We start from the raw sequence: 21,975 nt of genomic DNA on the forward strand, positions 1-21,975 counted from the left end.
GTTATCCAAAATGCACACAGTACTGGCAATCAAATGCCTACTGCATATGAACCCCTTCTAAGCATAATCTTGGCCTCAAATGAAAGGTAATACTCTGAAGTTTCATGCTTGCATTTGGATTCTAGGCTACTTCAGGTTCTGATATAACTACACTAAATATGGAATAATTACAAAAAATACAAATCTTTACAATTTCTATTTCAATTCAATTGGTGTGTATAAGATGGGCTATATTTCTGCACAACTAATATTGGATCAACTGTTGACCGACCTGGGGCTGGTGTATGCTAGCTGGTGATGCTAGTTGCGCGTGTAAATCCTCACACCCCTAACCTTAAGAACGGCTCTAACCGCTGAGTTGGAAGCTTGGGCTTTTAGCTCAGTGGTTAGAGCGCTCAACTCCCATGCCGGTGTGTTGAGGTGGCGGGTTCGAGGGCCGTGAGCGGCGGACGAAACAACCTCTGGAACATATGAAGGCATATTATTAAACCGCAACAAAAAGTTGTAGTATTATTAATGAAACACCCCCATTCTCGCAACCCGTCTGACCAGCCACCCCTTTAACCCCCGGACGGGGGGGGGGGAATTGTCGACGGGGAATGCCACTCTTGCCTGTCCTCAAAACTTGAGAGCCCTGTTTAGCCTACTTGGCTTTCTTGGAGAAAGACATTGCACCAGCAGCACAACAATTAGCGGTCCACTAGCGATGCTCAACTAAATAAACAAAAGATAGACTACCTTATGAATCGTGCAAGTGGACTAAACCATTTAGCTCCTTAGCAAGGGAGAGTGAGAATGACCTTAGACCAGTGTTTCTCAAACTTTTTTTCTGGGGACCCACTTTTTAAAAATGACAGACTATCGCGACCCAACTCGTGACTGTGGTAGTTAACAAACTAGACAGTTTTCACTATGTTTTGCATACAAAATTCAGTCAGTCAAACTTTACATTTCGTCTGACATTCATTTTGACATTTCATTTGTAAGTTAAAATATTGAGGTAAAATAAATATATGGTGGAAATAAGTATTGAACGCTTATTTTTTTTCCAGTAATTAGCCTAAACTTCCAGTGAGTAGCCTATATTCAAAATTTTCACAACACATTATATTAACACACATATAAAAAATCCAAACATAAGAGTTATGTGTAATAAAGTGGAATGACACAGGAAAAGTATTGAACGTTCCTACTGAAATTTTTTCAATACTTTGTGGAAGCCTTTGTTTGTAATGACAGCTTCAAGACATTTCCTGTTTGACAAAACGTATTAGTCCCAGTATCAGGTGTGATTTTGGCCCATTGTTCTAAACAGATTCCAGGGGTCCGTCTTGTGAATCCTGATCTTTAGTTACTTCCAGAACTGTTTAATTGAATTTAATTGAATTGGCTGCCTTCAAGTCTTTTTGGAGCTTTCTCCGAGTGGTCCTTGGCTCTTGGAATTGACTATCCTTCTGACTCCCTGGTCAGAAATATTGCGAGGAGATCCTGTGCAAGGCCGGTTGATGATGCAGTGATGTTTCTTCCACTTGCAGATAATGGCTCCCATGCTGCTTACTGGAAGATTCTGAAGTTTTGAAATGCATCTGTAACCAGTTTCATTGATATGTTTTGCAACAATAAGGTTGCAAAGGTCTTGGGAGAGCTTTTTGCTTTTATCCATCATGAAATGTTTCTTGTGTGACACCTTGGTAATGAAAAACCTTTTTATAGCCCATCGATATGTAGGCTACTAACCAAGTTTATATTTATTTGCACAGATTGAAAGGATAACTACTCTCTAACTACTTAGAGATTTCAGCTCGTTCCTTCCCTTTCCTTGCCTTAGTGCTTTTTCTTAGCATGTTGAATACTTTTTCCCTGTGTTATTCCACTTCATTACACATGACTCTACTTATGGAGTTGTTTGGATTTTTTATGTGTGGATTACCTGAGTTATTACTAATGCCTGGTGAAAATGTTGTGCCCCCTGTATTCCACTTTTCAAGGGCCCTCTCCTCCATTGGGGCCCTATACTTCCCACTTTCCCCCACCAGTTCGACACCCTTTAATCTGCTGAACCTTCTGCTTTCGTTTCCAAATATAAAAACTCTCTGCAACTCAACATTGGCCTGCCTGCCTCAGCTGCCTGTGAGGGGCTTTTCAGTTGTGCTGGATTACTGTTCACTGCAAAGCGACCCAAGGATGAGTGCAACTAACTTTGAAAATCAACTACTGCTCAAATTTAAAGAACTCCGGAGAACTCACTTGCAACACTTTTTGGGCACTTATCGTGCATCTATTTCGGCAGAAATATCTTGCTCCAGCAGCGAGATCACAACAGATGATTAGCACGATGTCTTCACAGCACACCACTTGATTGGCTGAATGTATTTTACAATACACCACATGATTGGCTCAATGTATTCACATGTCGACGTTTTGCCGTGGAAGGGTTGTGATGTGTAGACAACTGCCATATTGGCTACAAACTAACCCCATGCACTATGGAGGATTTTTTGAGTGCTGTATCTCCTCATTTGAAAGTCTCTGGTAAAACTAGTTGTTCTGGTACCCCCCAAAAAAAAAAAAAAAGTAACTAAGTAACTTTTACTTAAAGTACATTTTAAATGAACTACTTTTTACTTTTACTTGAGTAAATTTTCAGATCGGTATTTTAACTTGTACTTGAGTAATATTTCATCAAGGTATTGGTACTTTTACTTGAGTACAATATTTTCGTACTTTTTCCACCTCTGGTAACAGGTGAGTTGATGAGTTGGAACATTAATGCTAATAAGATGTTAGAATGTGTCATGAATCATAGCTAAGTGAGCTGCGTTGGGCTGTCCTTGTTAGGTAGCCTAGGCTCTGACATTGATGTGTGGGGCTGATCAAAAATAATCGGATGCCCGCGGGAACGCTTGTTACAAGAATATTTCGATAAAATTTGAAATGCAAGCATATTAGGCACATATCTCTCATTACTCTCGTTTGAATTAGGCCCTACTCACGAACCCGTGATCGGATAGATATGGCACGCATGTCAGGTGAAAGAGGAGACACAGAGCTATTTGATACCAAGTGCATCCGTCTGGGTTATAAAACAGACGAAATGACATCAAAATAATAACTTCATATAGCTCGACTTACCCCACGTTTTTGTGTGTTGTGGTGGCAAAGCATGTTCATAATCCAACGTTATCATGTGTTTCTCTATGGCAAAGCATGTTCATAATCCGGTTTTGAGATCCTAGCAAATTCCTGCATGGCATCCAATTCGAGACTCACATTGCATCCCAATTTATTCGACAAAGAAACACCTTTTTACGGAGCCCCGGATATGTCACGGGGAAAAAAAATAATAAGTTGTGGCCACAAAATAGCAATTCGTTCCCACAAAGTACTAATTTGTGGCCACAAAATATTAATTCGTTCCCACGAAATAGTAATTCGTTCCCACGAAATAGGTAATTTATGGCCACGAAATATTAATTTGTTCCCACGAAATAGTAATTTGTGACCACGAAATAGGTAGGCTGTGCACTGGACAGCTGGATGAGCAAATCAAGCGCAACTCCTCAAACAGGAACAGTCGCTGTCACACAATGGACAGGGATAGGGTAGAGTGCTATTTTAGGCTGGGAATGAAATACAAAGACATTTTGAAAAGCCTGGGATTGGAGGGATTCATTATTAGCGAGAGGCATCTCCACAGACTATTAAGAGCCAAGTCGCTGCACCGGCGTAGGTACGACTTGAACGTGTCTCTTTCGTTTGTGTTTTTTATAAGGCGGCCGTGAACATTTCCATTAAAACATGCATCAGATAGCTGGAGGTGAATCTTCATTCCCCCCTCCTCACTCTCACTTTTTCCCCATCCTCATCTCATCTCACGCCTTCTACCCACACACCCATCACTGTTCCATTTCTTAGTTATTATTTGCATACGCCACGCGCTGATGAAATCATATATCGGGCACTTCTATCTTTTGTAAAACGTTGCGTCGCAGAGGTTCGCTTTAATAATAAAAAAAAAATAAACCGCTAATGAAGTAAACTTGTGACCATCAGAAATCGTTTATCGCCTGTAACTCCGTGATAACAGGACGTAACAGGAAGGCATTTGGCTGAGCAACGGAGGTTAATATGCTCTATGTTTTGTCCAAATGATGTCTGTCTATCATCGTTGCACTCGGAGAAAACCAGAATGTTTCATTCGTCCCCCGTTTCAATCGTCAGGGTTGTACCCTACTGCAAACCAGAGAATTGAGAGCTGGTGGGGAGTGATGAGAAAAGACACGACAGGCTTCTACTGGCGCTCGATTTGCTCACCCAGCTGTCCAGTGCACGTTAGATAATACATATTTCGTGGCCACAAATTACTATTTCGTGGGAACGAATTAATATTTCATGGCCACAAATTACCTATTTCGTGGGAACGAATTAATATTTCGTGGCCACAAATTAGTACTTTGTGGGAACGAATTGCTATTTTGTGGCCACAACTTATTATTTTGTGGGAACGAATTGCTATTTTGTGGCCACAACTTATTATTTTGTGGGAACGAATTGCTATTTCGTGGCCACAACTTATTATTTTTTTCCCCAAAGACATATCCGGGGCTCTGTACCTTTTTGCCTTCACTTTGTTCATGACAATGCAGTAAAAAGTTGTTTTAGAATCATCATGAGTGTACACACAGAACATGCAAACTCGGGTTCAGTCAGGTCAGATCAGTTCGTGTAACAGATATGGAGCACAGAAAGGGCATTTTTCCTTACTGTGTCAATGGCACTTACAATGACCATGATAACTGCTTATAACTAAAGGTAGTGAGAATGGCCAAAAATAGAGTAGCCATAGGGCTAAATAAAAAAAATGTATTTCCATAAGGCACACACCACATATTTTTCACATTTGCTCAGCCCCAGAGACTCCCTCCACCATGGCAATGATATTGCCAGATTCAGAACAGTCTGCCCTATGCACACATGTGCCAGCTTGCAGTGGTGAGATACATGTCAAAATAGAAGAATTTTTATAATACACTATTTGTATTTTTATTATTTAAAAATCAAAATGCAAGTATTATTTAAAAATCAATGCAAGTATTAATACATGAAATAGTGGCAGATCTGGGTAGCCTAGACTCTGTTAAAAAACAATATATAGCATGTGTATTGCACTTACATTGACCAGGATAAATGTTTCTAAGGTAGTGAAAAAGCCCTTAAAACAGTCTAGGGTTCTAAGGGTTAATGTCTTAATTCAGAGCCATGTTACTTACAGCCAAGTACTTGGAGTGGATATCAGAAAGAAATATAGTTTGGCCATCAGTATGAGATCAAATATATACATACAATATTTGTAGTATTTATTATTGTTCTTTGAGTTAACATCATTTGAATAAAACTGATTAAGTAAGGTGCATTATCATAATATTTTTTATTGGCATTGACCTATTTATGGAAAATATGTTGGAGTGGCCAAGTGACTTGTGTATCAGAGTTGGCTTTGCACAATTTATTGCCATAATTAGAACAGGCTATCCTAATCTTTAAAACTTTTTGAGTAGTTTTCATATACTAAGTTTGATTCCCAAGTGCCACCCCAATAAAAAGTCTGGACCCAGCTGGCCCCCACTTTAAAATAATCCTGGCTACGCCCCTGTTTCCAACCCACTTTTAACTTCCAACAAAATTATGTCTCACTGCAACGATGCGCCATCTAGTGGACAAACGACTACTTATCGCCAATACTGGAAATGCAGCCATGATGATGATGATGATGAATATTTGGCTTTCTTTTAATCCTACTGAATTTGTAATTATGTATCGGCCGTTCTAATACCAATAGTATGTGCGTACCTGTGTGTGTGTGTGTGCATGTGTATATGTGTGCACCGCCATCTACAGGCCAATGAGTGTACAGTCACTAAATGTACACATAACCTACATTTTTTTAGACCCCCCCATGGATGAAATTCTACGAAACTTGGCATACCCCCAGAGAATGCCAGGTCAATCATACACATAAAATTTGGTGCAGTTCTGAACATCTTAACTGAAGATAGGGGCGATTAAAGCAGAATGATTTTGCATTTTAATTTTTTACCGGGGGGGTGCAAATCACAAATGAGTGATTATGGGCCAGGTTGATGTGGGCCCTTGAGACCAACATACCATAAAAGATTCTTCATCCTCAGTGCCACGGTTCAGGTAGTTATTTAGGAAAAACTGCTTTTTTTGCGGTTCGGGGGGCCCAGCACGGGGGAGTGGCCCCGGGATCTAAATTATTTTTTCATTAAAAGTCTAGTGGGGCTACATACCCACCAAATTTCATGTGCACTGGTGTTTCGGTGTCCCGGTATCGTTGACCAAAAATTCAGGAAGTAGATGATGGAAAAGAAAAAAGAAAAAAAAAAAAAAACTTTGACAATCATTATATGACCGCTTCGGTCATAATTATAATACTGATACAATGCATTTGTTGCCATGCATTATTGTTTACACTGTTGTTGCCATGCATTCTTGTTTACACTGTTGTTGCCATGCATTATTGTTTACACAGTGCAGTGCCTGCTCTTGATTTCCAGTACTGTAATATGTGAATGTGTTTTGTAATAAATGGTCCTTATACATAAAGGGTTAAAAGAAGAAGCCCTGTGAGGTGTTCTCAAAAAGCCCATTTCACCCTTATCCCCACTAAAGTGAATCCACATGTTGATGGGCAGTCTGCAATATAGCTGCATAGATTTCCCATGATGCCTGCCTCTGTTGTCTGTGTGACCTTAACAGCTGTCTCTGACATTCCCCATCCACTTTCTGTGCAAGAGCTATTCTGTCACAAATGAGTAGGTTTATGTGGGTGAGACCAACATACCATAAAAGATTGAATGTGTTTTGATAATAAAGTCCTTATACATAAAGGGTTAAAAGAAGAAGCCCTGTGAGGTGTTCTCAAAAAGCCCATTTCACCCTTATCCCCACTAAAGTGAATCCACATGTTGATGGGCAGTCTGCAATATAGCTGCATAGATTTCCCATGATGCCTGCCTCTGTTGTCTGTGTGACCTTAACAGCTGTCTCTGACATTCCCCATCCACTTTCTGTGCAAGAGCTATTCTGTCCAGCCAATGTACAAACATATATCCAGTGCATGCACATGCAGGCACCCTAGTGCTGTCATGGAGAACACCATGTACTCAAAGACGCATGGATACCAAGTCACAGTGCACATAGACCTAAACAATCCCGCCCACAGCGGGAGTAAGGAGTAGATAATTCAATACAATTTCTCCATGGAGTATAAGCCATAAAATCCTAACCGTCCATGGTAGACTGGTAAACATGGTAAACCAGCTACGACATGACTAAGCGATTGTATATGCTCATATAGATGCCAAAAATTAAAGGGGCATGAACCTTGTTTTGAGAAAGAAATGTTTTATTCGCGATTTAACGGAAAAGTACTACACTACCCAAAATCCTAACGTGTAAAAGCTGTTAAAAGCACAGCCTTTGATTGGTAGAGATTACCGTTGCCATGGAAATGTTTATGCCACTGTTCCCACGGCTGTCGGCTCGTTACTTGCTGGAATAAAGATGGACTGTCAGAAGTGATATGTGGCCATCTGAAAAAAAAACTAAATTTCGAATCTTAAAAGATGAATTTATTCAATGGAAACGGTTAGAAGTTAGTCATCTTTTTCTCATTTTTTTTGTGAGATTACAATAGAAGCATATTAAACTATCATTAGACTGCAAATGTTCTAAATATGTAAGCTCGAAAAGGCTTATAAGATGCCTTCACTCGGAAAATTAAAATATGTACACAGCAGGCATGGACTGGCCATCGGGCGTACCGGGCAATGCCCGGTGGGCCGACGCACACTTTTGGGCCGGGGCTGTCATAATTTAATAATAATTTAAAAAATATCCACCGCGACGGTATTTGAGACACGAAACGCGGCCCATTGGTTGATTTTCTTGACGGACATTGGGCTAGTCCAATGACATCTCTCAGCCCTCCCCCTCCCCTCCCAGGGTTATCAAATTTTGCCATTTGAGCTGTCTGACCGCGGAGAGAAGTGAGTTACCGTCTGTGAAATTGTGAAAATGGATAGTAGGCCTAATAAACCACAAAAGCGCAAGGGCGCCGCACAGAAGCTGCGAGACAAAAGGCTAAAAAGCCTACAAGTGGACGCAGCAAAATGTGTCAAAATCACAGAAATGTTCACCCCATCGACTGTTACAGCGGGTGCAGGGCCGTCGACATCGAGTGCACAGGCTGAAGGAGTGGAACACAGCTTTGATGTGCAGTGTAGTAACACAGAGGAAGGCGAAGTACAGGTGGATTCGGAGGAGGAGGAGAGAGACGTTACGTTTGATGTGCAGTGTAGTGACACAGAGGAAGGTGAAGTACAGGTGGATTCGGAGGAGGTGGAGAAAAACGTTACGGAGGAGGAGAGAGACCTTACCCAGCAGGAACAAATTGAGTAAGAGGTCAGAATAGCTACTGTAAATGTTAGCAGAATGAGGGACGTTTCATGCAGGGAGGGCTGTTGTGTGTGTGTGGAGGGCTGGTTGACCACCTGCTCCTCCGCTGTCTATTGACATTGTGGGCAGCCGTGGCCCACTGGTTAGCACTCTGGACTTGTAACCGGAGGGTTGCCGGTTCGAGCCCCGACCAGTGGGCCGCGGCTGAAGTGCCCTTGAGCAAGGCACCTAACCCCTCACTGCTCCCCGAGCGCCGCCATTGTAGCAGGCAGCTCACTGCGCCGGGATTAGTGTGTGCTTCACCTCACTGAGTTCACTGTGTGCTGTTTGTGTTTCACTAATTCACCGATTGGGTTAAATGCAGAGACCAAATTTCCGTCATGGGATGAAAAAAGTATATATACTTAATACTTATACATGCATTTGAGCGTTTCTCTGCAACATCTACAAGCCATCTGCATTTTACATTGCGCTATTTGATTGTCGTCGACGCGGAGGAGAAAAAATAAGTTATCCACAACAAATCAACGAGTGGTCGGCCTCAGAACGCACTCAACTTTTTGAGATCTGAAGTCAGTCATGATTGGTCGAAATTGTTGTCAATCTTGACGCAGTACAACAAGCAAACCTATCACATTTCTGTGCGCATACAGGCCGGTACACACACGTAGGCTACACACGCACACACTCAGAAAGACAGAATGACACAAAAATTATGATAGCCCGTAACAATGAAAATGTTTTGGGATGTGTGTATCTTCACTTAATAGTATCTGGGGAGATTGTAGGCTAAAAGTGTGTAAATGCTCAACATAGGAAATAATTACAGGACTCATTTTATTCAGTCAGACTTTAGACCCCTCAGAAAACATGCATAATAATAGTAGCCTATAGAGTTTTGTGCACAACCTCGTCCTTGCTGGTTTGGAGGTGGTCACCCTAGTGTGTGTGTGTGTGTGTGTGTGTGTGTGTGTGTGTTTTAATAGCCTTTGTTTTCAAATAATGCTATGAGTAGACTCGGTGTCCAACTTACAGTGTTATTTTAGCTTGCCATAAAGTTATAGTTTGCAGGTGTTACAGCTTACAGTTATTATTATCATGTAATATTAGTGAAACATTGCTTTCCCAAAATGGATGATAAATGTGCGCATATATCATCTGGTATGTCGTGTGCCTCAGCATATCGTATAAATAATCATGGTGGGCCGCCATGGCCAAAAATGCCCAGGCCATTTTTTAGTCCCAGTCCAGCCCTGGTACACAGTCTTGTACCTTTGACTTTTTTTTTTATTTTCTGTTTATTTTTTTACTTGAAATGATATGTTGCATGAGTCACGTCGTAGCTGGTTAGCCTAAGGCATGGTCTGAAACTCTTTATATACAGATTTTTCCAGACGTCGATTGGAGAAATGAATGGAAAACTTACTTCCGGAAACTAAGCTCTCTCATATATATCTATGCATACGACCATACACAGGAATACATATAAGCACATGCACATGCATGCAAACATAAACAAGGTAGGTGTAAATACATGAAGAAACACCCACACATTAACAACCCCCCCAAAACACACACACAACCAACTTCAACCACACGATCCACACGACCCAAACAACCAACCGAGGGCACGAATGAGGGGAGAATGATGGAAAGGTTGACCCCTCCCTCTCACGGGGACACTACTCCAGTCACGCGGCGAGAAACGACTGGACGGCACATTGTGACAAACAACTGCCCCCCTACCGTTTGTCAGATTTATGCGGCGCAAATTGAGCCAGCGGCACCGCACAGCGCCACGGCGCCCAGCGCTCCTCGGGTACACGCTGTGCCGGCCGCCTGTGGAGTGAGGAGAGAACGGGGGGCTCTCCTCGCTCCCCCCCGCTGAGCTAACCATCCGTCAGCGAGAGCCACGAGGATGATGTCCAGATGAGTCAGGAAGCAGAGCGAGCGAGCGAGCGGCTCTTTGAAGGTCTACTTGCTCAGCGATGCTCTGTAAGTCACTAATGCATAGCCTAGAGAAAGGGGGGAGAGGAGAAGGATGTTGTGAGCAATGGGAAGTGATATCTGGCCTCCTTTCTGGAGTAATGAGCCCTGTATCCAGCATTCGCTGTCCTCAGTGTAATGTTTCCATAAGAACTGGAAAAACTCCCTTTACTCTACTGAACAACTGTCATATACTGTATGTGTGTTCCTTACCATAGATATACTGTGTGTTCCTTACCATAGATATACTGAGTGTTCCTTACCATAGATATCATCTTCCATTGGGAATAATTCACTTTAATTAACTTGTATGTACAGTATGTACAAATGAACATGCAACATGGACACACACAGGGCTATCATCTCCTGTGCACTCACTGAGTGAAATATCTAAGAAATTATATGTGCAAAATGTTACACGATATGACGGACATGTAAATATAGACAGAGAGGGAGAGGTCTGTGTTGATTGACATTTCACTTCTCCTGACCTCTGGTTTCATCAAAGATAAAGGGGATTTATGTATTTATGTATTAAAGGGGATTGTATGTCTGTGTGCGTTTGTGTGTCACTGTGGTGTCAAGAGCAGAGCTGTCACCATGGCAGTGCCTGGAATAGGCATTTAAGAGCCTTTTACAACGGGTGCGCTTAGGACATGATGACATTTCTTGGGAGACGTGTCCTCCCCACTCACTTAACGGAACCAAGGCAGTCTGATCGCATCATAGCTGAGTCAGTGCCTGAGGGAAAAACAGCACAAACACAACTAGCTGGTCCTCCTGCTCTGCTCATGGCTCTGTGTGTGTGTGTGTGTGTGTGTGTGTGTGTGGGGGGTGTATTGGGGGGAGGCATGAATATTACTACACCAATTCATGTTAATGACAATCGTCCAAGTGTTTCTCAATCAACTAGCAAACCACAGCTGATTTGATTTAAAAAAAAACATCTGATCAGCATAATCAAAATAACAATACAGTGGCTGCCTCCAGCGCCCCTCTCAAATACGTCAATCATACCCAGGAATCCCAACCGACGCCTTTTTTTTTTTATAATGCCCCATGAAAAGAGCAGCCCAATCACCATATTGTGCATTCCAGCTCCTCATTGTCTTGCACACGCTCACACTTTTCATGGCACTGAATGAAGAGCTAGCGTGATGAAAGTTAACCCTTGATGTGGCTAGCCCGATTGTTCTCATTCCCAGCCACATGGAATCAATGTCATGGAAAAAACAGATGAGAAATGGGTATATAGCCCAGTGAGAATTGCGTGCAGCCTGACAGTGTTGGGGCTCTGCATGCCATTCAGGATTGAGGTTAATGTAGCTCTGTTGTGTGGCGGGACCTTTCCTCTCTCATCACAGAGGTCCATCAGCTGTAATTCTATTTGGCTGCTGGTGGCTCGGTGTGTGTTTTAATCTCCCTTGAAATTACTCCGTAATCGCTGACATCACAGACCACCGGGGTGTCTGTCCTCGGCGTCAGAGCTGTTATTACCTTTCATCTTTCATTCCAAGCTGCCCCAGCCTTCTTCTGAAGGCTTCTCGAGCTGAAATGTGGCTTTCAGAACACGCCCGCAAAGGCTCTCTCTCTCTCTCTGCACGCTGGAATTGTCCCATGTGCTGTAGGCTGTTAATAATGCTTGTGATGTTGGGAACACCGCACGTACGTTTTCAGCAAACATGGACCTGTTTACCACATCACAACAGCACAATATAGAGACAAATAGGAACGCTCGGAAGAGAGGGGGAAGAGAAGAAAGCTTTTGTGAAGGAAATGACAAAGATAGAGGAGCAGAGAAACGAGAAAGGGAGAGAGAGACCATGCCACTTCTGAATCTCCACCCAGAAATAAAGAAGCAGTTATGCATCATTCTGTCAAGTTATGCTCTTCAGTGGAAGACTCGAGTTTATCACCACAGATTGCCACGGAGACGGGGGGCCATGCGAGAGTGGATGCTTGGGAAGTTCATAATGGATACTTCACAATCCAAATCTACTGGTGTGGATTCAGATCAATAATTAATCTGGAAATCAAAAACTCAAGATTTTTCAATTGTTTATGATACTGTGTAAAAATAATGTACTTGTCAGTCACACCTGTTACATGGAAACAAGTGCCACCTGCATCTGCTCATGTGGTTTCTGTTATGGCACAAAGCAGGAGCCTAGCCTGGGTGAATTGACCTGTCGCTAAGCGCCACCCTTAGAACGCTGATGAGCCAATGACAGTCCAGCCTCAACAGGACTCGGACATCAGCTTGGACAACTCCATAGGAAACAACAGGGGGCAGGCATAAAATGACAAATTAATGGTTATTTATAGGGTTTATTAACTCAAAAAACCCCAACGGATAACCATGGTCAAACGTTTTGCATTGGGGACGTGGAATACTGATAGCCGGTACCCCGAGAGGCTAGAAAACGGGGTATATTTTCATCAAAAGTAGCCTACAGGACGTCTCTCGCATTTGCAACAGCTAGACGTAATGTAGGCAACTAAGCCAACAACGTGGGCACAGGTTCCCTGTTAAATCCTAAGATGAAAATGCTAATTAACCAACTACTATATTCTTACTACATCAAATATTAACGTAACCTAACATATCTTAGTATCAATCTTCCACTAGCTAGCTAGCTAGCATTAACGTCAGTGGGATTTGCATGGCTACTCGCCACAACTGCTTGTCACCTTGTATGTATTCTAAAGTTTTGAATACACCCCTCCATAGCATAATTAAGTCCCTTTTGATAGCTTCTGGAGGAAAGTAAATCCTTTTATCGACCAAAACGTCCTCAAAGCCTGCTTTCATATACTGCCAGCTGCCATTGTCCACAATGTATTTCTAATCAAGTCTGGTTTGTTTGTCCGAGTTTTCACACGGTAACAATGGGGGGTGGGGCTTAGCGACAGGTCAATTAGCTCTGCAGGGCTGTCAGAGAGGGTTCAAGCGGAGCTAGTAATCAAGGATCTTTGGGGCTGTCATGGCAATTCTCCCAATTGACCGATCCCAAGCCCCTCCTCCCATTGTCAGTCCCATAGTTACTGTTGCTAAGTCGGACAAGTTTGCAGGAAAGTGTGCGAGAACGCGTGTTCAACATGGGTACGCAGCACCATTTAGCAGAGTGTAACAGTGTATGCTAGATTTCTGGGCGTCAAGTAATATTGATATATTCAAAAAACAGAGGCCAGAAAGGCCTTCAGTATTCGGAAGGACACATTCACAATGTCTGCTGTTATCAACGAGGTGGAACACCACAAATTGAGGACAAACCAATCTGGTGTTACGGATCTTAATGGGATGCATGTTAACTGGGGATAAACAATTAGCACGTTATCACAAGCAGGTAGTTTACCTTATTTGCTGCAGATGTGACTGATTCAATAAACAGGTCTGTGCAAACATATGGTGTTGACGTGTCCATAACAAAATCTAACCATATTTCGAGGATTAATTAAAGACGGGTCCAAGTGCTGCAGATCCAAGTTCCCACGCAACTTGGGAGAGTGGCTAGCCTGTTAAGCAGCTCATTTTGGGAGGTGGAGAGATAGCTTAAACTCGGTAGGCCGATAGCCTACTTATTATTTTGAATGGCTGCTTTAGAAGGAAGAGTTCAAATAAACATGATACAAATGTAGGCTATTGAAAAGAAACCACTAGATCTACCCGAGTTTACCCATACAACGCACGACATATCTGCAGTTTGCAGACGTGATTTGTCTTGTGTAGTAGGCCTAATGTAGTAGGCCTAATATTGGCGATTTCGAGACTGCATAGCAAGCATACAGCAAGGTTCTAATCGGCACATTATTTGATCTTTAGAAGACATTGGCTATCTCGTTCAGCCATCAATGATGATATCGCAGTAGTCTATTCCGTTTGTTGAAAAAATGGTCATTAGCTTATTTCTGTGAACAGTCTTCTATCCCAAGTTAAACATGGCAAGGTAGCCTATGCCTAAAAGCTGAAAGTATTCTTATTGTGTGTAAGGCGACACGTGATTGAAGGTGTAGCCTATTTGCGCCAGAGGCCTACTTCCAATTGTATGAGTGTGAGTTCAGTTCCTGCAAGGTAGGTATAATTTTTATGTGACGCTTATGTTGTCGTTTCAACAGTGGAAACCAGGTTTAGTTATGTTTTTGTATGTAGTTATGAACACAAAAAAGGGAACATTTTCGTACACACAGATTTCTTTACTGAAAAGTAGCAGCCTATCCAAAGTTATGCAAAGTTAGGCCTATGTCTGTCAACGTTTCACACGGTCAGGATATCGGATGTCACTTCTACAAGTATCCCAGGCATATATTTGAACCTTTTTGAGCTCTTTAGTTATTTAGTTACTTAGGCTACTCGCAAAAGAAGCATTAGCATTCACATAACCGGCATATTGTAGGCTACAGAATGGACACTATAAAATTCAAACTTGACCGAGGTTGACCGAGGTCCTCCGACGTCCTCATTGTGACATAGTAAAAGGGGGCGGGGCTTGGGATCGGTCAATTGGAGTCTACTTCCCAATCACCAAAAATCCAGGAGCCAATTATAACTGCTTATCGGGTATGGGGCAGGCTTTGTACAGACAGACAGAGGATGACAGATGGCACTACCGATGGCTACGCTGATGCCGTCGGCTTTAAAGACACAAACATGTGGTAAATAACTGCATGTAAAACCGATAGATGTGTTTGCTGTACTTCATAAACCATTTGGTAAGAGTTTACCAATGTACCAATATTATTTACACCACTGGATACGCCCCCTGGAAATCAGAGGTGAACTAAAGATTTCTACACCAGTCTGAGAATAGGTCTGGTGTTAACAAGACAAGCAGGAACCTAGATGGACCACTAGTAATTTCTGATCATTCAAGAGGGAACCCAGTCAACACGGCACTGCTTAACATGGCCAGGACACACACTGACTGAAGGAGGCTTGATGTTGAAGGCCATTTGAAAGCTCTTGCCACAAAAGCTTTGTGTCAGCATCTGTGTATGGGAGTCCTGTTTCTGCTGCCTTGGCTCCTTCAAACTCGTATGTGGGTGGCTTAATAGCACCTATGCAAAGAAGAAGGAACAAAAGTCAGAGTGATGCCTTTGATAGGTCTTGTGTGAAAGCACACCATGCACTTCAAATACCTGTAGCTCAGTTAGCTAGTTTTAGTAGGCTCCACATTTCTAATATGCATCAGCTTAGATGCAGACTAGTGCGAGGTGAGTCTGTCCGGCCCCATAAACACGAAGGACCAGAAGTGCAGACTGATTAATCGGGGCACTGAGCCATTATGGGCTATACTGTAGGCAGCAGCTCTCTCCACGTGAGGATACTGCACACCCACCGACAGGCCCGCACAGTTAATTACACAGTCAACATGACGGCGCGACGGAGGCCAGCGTTCTCCTGTGGTGACCATAGTAACAGTCCAAGCCCCACCTCCTGGATTTGAAGAGGCTGACATGCTTTGGAAGCCTCATGACAGGAGGTTGCACCTGAGGTTGTTATGCATGCACGGCCCAAAGAGTCTGAGAGCTGTGGATACGCATCACAAAATATTCTGTGGGGATTGTATTCAAATCAGCCCGGGTTAGAACGCTTGCATAAGAGATGATAAGCCAACCAAGGGGAGATGTACAAAGATTGTACAAAAATGCACGTACTACACACACACACACACACGCACACACACACATACATTCATACACACACACACACACACACCACACACGCACACACATCCTATTATATCACATACAAGCATTAAATGCCCTTCACATGCAACACAGCACAGGGTCTAATCAACATCTGTGCCCACAGTGTTTAGTCACTAGATTCACACTCATCCTTCAATAACAATGAATTAACAGAACAACAGAACAGACAAAACAATTAATAAAAGAACAATCTAACTATAATTTCATGTGGGTGTGAGCAGCTGCACTGTCCCACCAATGTGTTCTCTGTCCAACAGGACCAGGGCTTCCAGCCTACGCAGCCGAAACCCACGGGCACCCTACAGGAGTCCCACTATGGCCTGGCAGAAGCTCAGTGTGTCGTCAGCAAGCCCCAAATCTGCCAGCGGCAGAGGCTAGTTCTCTGGATAATGCAGAGAGAGAGAGAGAGAGCTCCTGCAAGCCCACACTGAGCCTATACCCAGGTAACAAACATAACTATCCACACATTTTTTTACTCAAGGCAAACTGTGTACTGTTAAATATTTAGAAAAGAACCAGTTTAACACTGCCAATTATTGTTTGAGCCTGTGTTACGTCATTCATTTATCGTAGAACGTTTAATTGTTTAATTGTGAAAAAGAGCACTGACATGATCACGTTTCTCCGTAGAGCGTTGTGAGTCTACTATTCATCACAGCAAAATAATCAATCTTTCCGGATGTGCAGGTAGAGTGGAATTCATCAGGATGTGGAAAACTACACACTACAGAAAGATAAAGGAAAGTGAAATGCAGGTCCTATGATTCAGGCCAACAGGAGGTTTATGCTCCTCATAGTTTGGTTGCGTGAGTGAGGATGAAGTGAATCTCCAACTGTAATGCAAGAGTACACAGAAATGGATAGTATCAACTCCCAGTCCTCATCTCTGAGCCTTTAAGAGTGGTTTCATCCTGACTAAATTCAGCGGAATTGAAGGAATGAAAGAGGAAGCAGCAGGAATGTTTTATTTTTTTGAATCCATTTTTTTTGTGAGCCATATGTTTTGCCCTGGGAAACAATAAACATCATGACTGGATAAGCAGATCATGCGGCGCATGGCACACATGGGAAACAGACAGTGACCTTTGAATTAAGGTCAATCTTATAAAAACAAAAATCCCCCTCAAAAGTCGATTCAAAATACTCAAATATATGCTTAAATAAATGCTCAAAATGACACTAGACGGCACAGCAGCCGAACACAAAACACAAGAGCTGAACTTGAATACTGAATATAAAACTTATTGTTCTCCGAGGTTTTAGTATGCTCTTCAAACTCTGTTTAGTCACTGCCTCAGCTACTGCAGGAAAAATAGGTTTACTTATTGAAACCATTTGGAGCTATCCAGGGAGAATATTTAGGTCATATGTTATTGCTCTTGTCAGAGGGTGGTGATGTACCATAACTCTAGGATTTGAGAGATGGAATCTGGGCACTGCCTCTGTTTTTTATTTACCTAAGCTCTATATCCTTTAAGACAGCAAAACTTTAACTGTAGAGGTCAAAGTTAATCTAGGTGGGACTGTTGCCACTCTTGTCCATTGCTAAAACTAAGGATGCTGTAAATGTAGAGCCCTCTCACATCAGGCTCCACCAATCACAGAAAGAACAGAGTCACAGCTGCATCTGCACTTGTGCCGACTGTGTTAGGGAGTGTTAATGATTTCCAGAGTATATTATTACTATGCTTCGGTTAAGAAAAGACATTAATTCCTCCCACTCGCAGGGATATGTAAACACATCAGAGAAGAGGGGCAAGGAGAACATTCATCACGGCATTGACAGTTTCCTGTCACCTTCAGAGAGAGGAATGCATTTCTAGAGGCACGCTTCCAACACCCCTGAGAGTCTCTGAAAAGAGAGAGTGGGATTCTAGCCATGGCAGTCAGGCAGATCAAAGCGCTGTGCCTTTGTGCTCCGCATCTCAATGGCCACCATCTACAGACCAGCCCGAAACCCTGATGTAATATGTACACATTCTACTGCTGATGGGACAAGACTTCAATTCCATACGATGCATTCCGAGAATTAATGGCTCATGCGGCTTCTAATTTAAGACACTTACTCCATATCAGGTACATACAGAGGATATTAAATCCTTTTCATGTGAAATCCTTTCAGTACACATCTGCCCTGCATCAATTACAATAACGTTAAAGGTAGACTGTGACATTCACCATTTATTGCACAGTTGCTTTTGTACAGTGTGTTTTTTTCTACGTCATGAATGGTCTTGCACATTTCCTTAGCATTCATTCAACACATATACTGCCCTGGATGGAAATATGGCAACATTCACTGGCATTGAAGCGACAGCCAGTCGTTGAGGAGTCTGGACTGTTGGTATTGGTGGTTGCATTTGATCATATCAGTGAAATAACTCATAATGGTCCTTTTAAAAACAAGAAATTCTTAAATCTAGATCAGAAACTCAGAAAGCTCATTCCCTGGTCTCATTTTTGTTGTGCTCATCTTAAATTAGCTGGGAGCCTGAAACAGCAGGAATTCATGGACTGCAAAGTCTTAGTGCAAATTTCAAAGGAGATGGGAAACAAATCAAGATCATAAGCTCAAAATAACATTAATAGTCATAAGGCAACAATTATAAATATATCAAAATAGTCTCCAACAACTATCTTTGTTACGAAAAGGGTACAAAACTCTTGTCCTGCACAAGCGAAACAGACATGTTCTTGAGCTCCTCTGCGGACTTGGCACTTTTGTAGCCAAGAATGTTGAGGACCTTCTGACATACGGTCTGCGTGTAGTCCACCATCTCAAAGGACAACTTCAGCCTCCAGCTCTCGGCGTTAGCCGCAGAGTCTCTCACCGTACCGTACTTATGTTTGGCCGAGAGCTCGTTACTTCCTCTGGTATTGGCCTGTATCCAGTCCACCACGTTCTTGTCCATTGGCAAGCTCAGGTAGTCATAGATCTCTTTCGTCTTCTGCAGCGGGTTCCGTGCTAAGTCCTCGTATCGCACTAGCATGTACTTTCCTTTCAGCCAGTGTGGGTGGCTGAGGCCTGTGGACACGGAGCTGAGGAAGTCATCACACACCATGGTCAACTGCGTCAGGTCCAGGTTGTAGGGCTTCCTCCCTGTAGCCCTCCAGATCCTCCACAGCCGGTACGTGTCCCGGAACGTCTCGATCCGAGAGGAGAGAATCCCCCGGGGGTCCCTGACCAGCTGGATCACCTTCAGGTTGAGCCGAGGGTCCTCCACCAGTGCCCGCAGGTCGCCGATCTCCGGCACGCGCACGATCTTGATGGCCATGTGCCGCCTCTCGCGGCAGGACTCGGCGGCCAGCGTCATGTTGAGGGCCGCGCACTTCTTCACGCAGTCGCCCTCCTCCACGTTGGCATCGGCCGGGCCGAACGCATCGCACACCGGCTGCGAGCACAGCGCCTTGCTGGCCCCGCGGCGGAATAGCTTGTCCGTAGTGTGGTTGGCTGGCGGTGGCTTGATGTAGCTCTCCAGGAAGTGAAGGTCACAGCCATAGAGGCTGCGCAGCAAGTCGCGGCTCGCCCCCAGCATCACCCGGCGGTCCGCCGCATTACGACTGTGGGAGAGGCGCGGGATGAGCGCTGTCTGGACGTGGTAGAGGGGCTCAAAGAGATAAAAGACGTCCGAGTGCTGGTTGAGCAGCTGGCCCACAAAAGAGGACCCACTGCGGGTGGTGGCCAGCACTAAGATGTGGGTTTTGCGCGAGGCATTGTAGATGAAATAGGGGTACTCCTCACAGCCACGCTCAAAAGACGGGTCTGTGTCCTGGGCGCCCAGGCCACAGTTCTGGGGGCTTGGCATGGGACAGAGGTGAAAGGGCTTGGAGGTGAAAGTCCGGATGGCTGTGTACTGGATGGCAATGGAGGCCAAGGCTAGCAGGATCACAGCCTTCCAGGAACATTGCATGGCTAGGAAACTTCATTTAGACACTGCTGGCTGCCTCTGATCCTATTAGGGGAAGACAGAGAAACATTTAAGTATAAGTATTCTTTTGATCCCGTGAGGGAAATTTGGTCTCTGCATTTATCCCAATCTGTGAATTAGTGAAACACACTCAGCACACAGTGAGGTGAAGCACACACTAATCCCGGCGCAATGAGCTTCCTGCAACAACAGCGGCGCTCGGGGGGTATTTTCCTCAAGGGCACTTTGGCCGTGGCCTACTGGGAAGGGTTCGAAACGGCAACCCTCTGGTTACAAGTACGAAGCGCTAACCAGTAGGCCACGGCTGAGCCATGCAGTGAAATTGAACAGATCTGACACAAATATCCTTGTTTTATATTCTGCAAAAATAGGCAGTAGCTTACATGTTATACAAACACTAAACATAAATTTTATTTCTGGATCTTTAATGTTATGTATGCAATACAGCATTAAGTTTATAGCTTGGTCAAGACAATTGTAATCAGTTAAAATCAGTGAAAGAGGAATGTGCTTGCCTGAAGGTTACAACTGTTTTTAAAGGCATTCCAATTTCAGAACCAACACATGGAAATGCATACATCTTACTGACAATGTCTTTCCAAAATAAAATTCCAAAATAAAATCATTTTGCATCACATAGCCGACTGCCACAATTCAAGGGGATAAAACGATCTCACAGTCTCTGACTTCTCAGACTTCTTAACGCTAGGTTACACCTTTTTATTATATGGTGGTATGGAGAATCTTATATATAAGACATTGTATCGCAGTAAAGCAGACTATAAGGTATTCGATAACATTCAACGATTGCATGGGCGGCATGAGTTTTTGTGTTGCCCTATAGATTTGATAACCGACTGCAGACAAATGATCTAATCCTAAAAAACTATCACGCATGCACGAGATGCTCTTGAACTGATTCGTGGCAACTACTCATCTCATATATTATGCGGTGATATGAAACTGTAGGCTATAGAGAAAAGACAAAAACAGATTTCATGAGATGTATGCAGGGGGGAAATCACGTCTCAACTGAATATTATTTAGCCACTTAGAAATCAATCACAGTGAAGTAAACAGTTTGGAGTTTAAATGTCCTCAGGCAACTGTGAGAAAGTTTTCCGCCCCCTCGATAATTTTGCCAAAAATTGGTAGGTTGGTGACATGGCATATTGTTAAAGTATTTGGAATAACCACTAAATATAACTAGAATTAATACCGCAATGGGCCAGATGTCAGTAGCCTACCAACAATTTCGCTTTTAAGACATAAAGGAAGTATCATTTTTGTAATTTGGTATATTCAAAGCAACTTCGTCAAGTTTTCACGTTACCTGGCTTGTCAGTCTTGTCGGGAGGCTGTCATAAAACCAAGCAAACAGCCGAATCCTTAAAGATATCTCTTCGTTTTCCACACAACGCAATATCCACAGCAGGCATCTTGGCCAATAACGGCAAGACGAAAAGAAACATCGACACACTGTACATCCATGGAGCAGTACGTGAAGAGACAGTGGTTATTATTTATTATAGAAGAGAAACGTGAAAGACTGAGCCATAACGCATCATGCTGCACAGCATAGTCGACCTCCCTCCCCTATGCAAGGCTTTTTTGATCTGACGCGCTTGTCTGTCTGCGTGTATGAGATACAGTGGGACGAAGTGTCTGACCACCCTCTCTCTCTCTCTCTCTCTCTCTCTCTCTCGCTCTCTCTCTCCCACACGCACACACACTCCGTCTCTCACTATCCCCCTTCCTACATCATTCTGCCTTGGCTTTCATTCACCGAAATTCTCTCTCCACTTGCTAAGTAAGCGAATGCAATCAAAACAACTAGGCTATATATTTAGAAACTTGTTTTCCCGCTTTC

General features: G+C 43.3%; 1 protein-coding gene across 1 annotated transcript; it reads right to left on the minus strand.

Annotated features, from left to right (window-relative positions):
- Window positions 1-18,339: 18,339 nt before the first annotated feature.
- Window positions 18,340-21,752, minus strand: LOC125306839 (carbohydrate sulfotransferase 1-like). The gene is made up of 2 exons (XM_048262405.1): window positions 21,439-21,752; window positions 18,340-20,129 (listed from the first exon to the last, which is right to left on the minus strand). Exon 2 carries the CDS (start codon window positions 20,085-20,087, stop codon window positions 18,819-18,821), a length of 1,269 nt encoding a protein of 422 aa, XP_048118362.1. The 5' UTR covers window positions 20,088-20,129; window positions 21,439-21,752; the 3' UTR covers window positions 18,340-18,818.
- Between the last annotated feature and the right edge of the window lie 223 nt (window positions 21,753-21,975).

Source organism: Alosa alosa, chromosome 14 (assembly GCF_017589495.1).
Source record: "Alosa alosa isolate M-15738 ecotype Scorff River chromosome 14, AALO_Geno_1.1, whole genome shotgun sequence".
Lineage (NCBI taxonomy): Eukaryota > Metazoa > Chordata > Actinopteri > Clupeiformes > Clupeidae > Alosa > Alosa alosa.

Coding starts and splice junctions, on each gene's coding strand:
- LOC125306839 (XM_048262405.1), bottom strand. CDS start 20,087: ATGCAATGTTCCTGGAAGGCTGTGATCCTGCTAGCCTTGGCCTCCATT.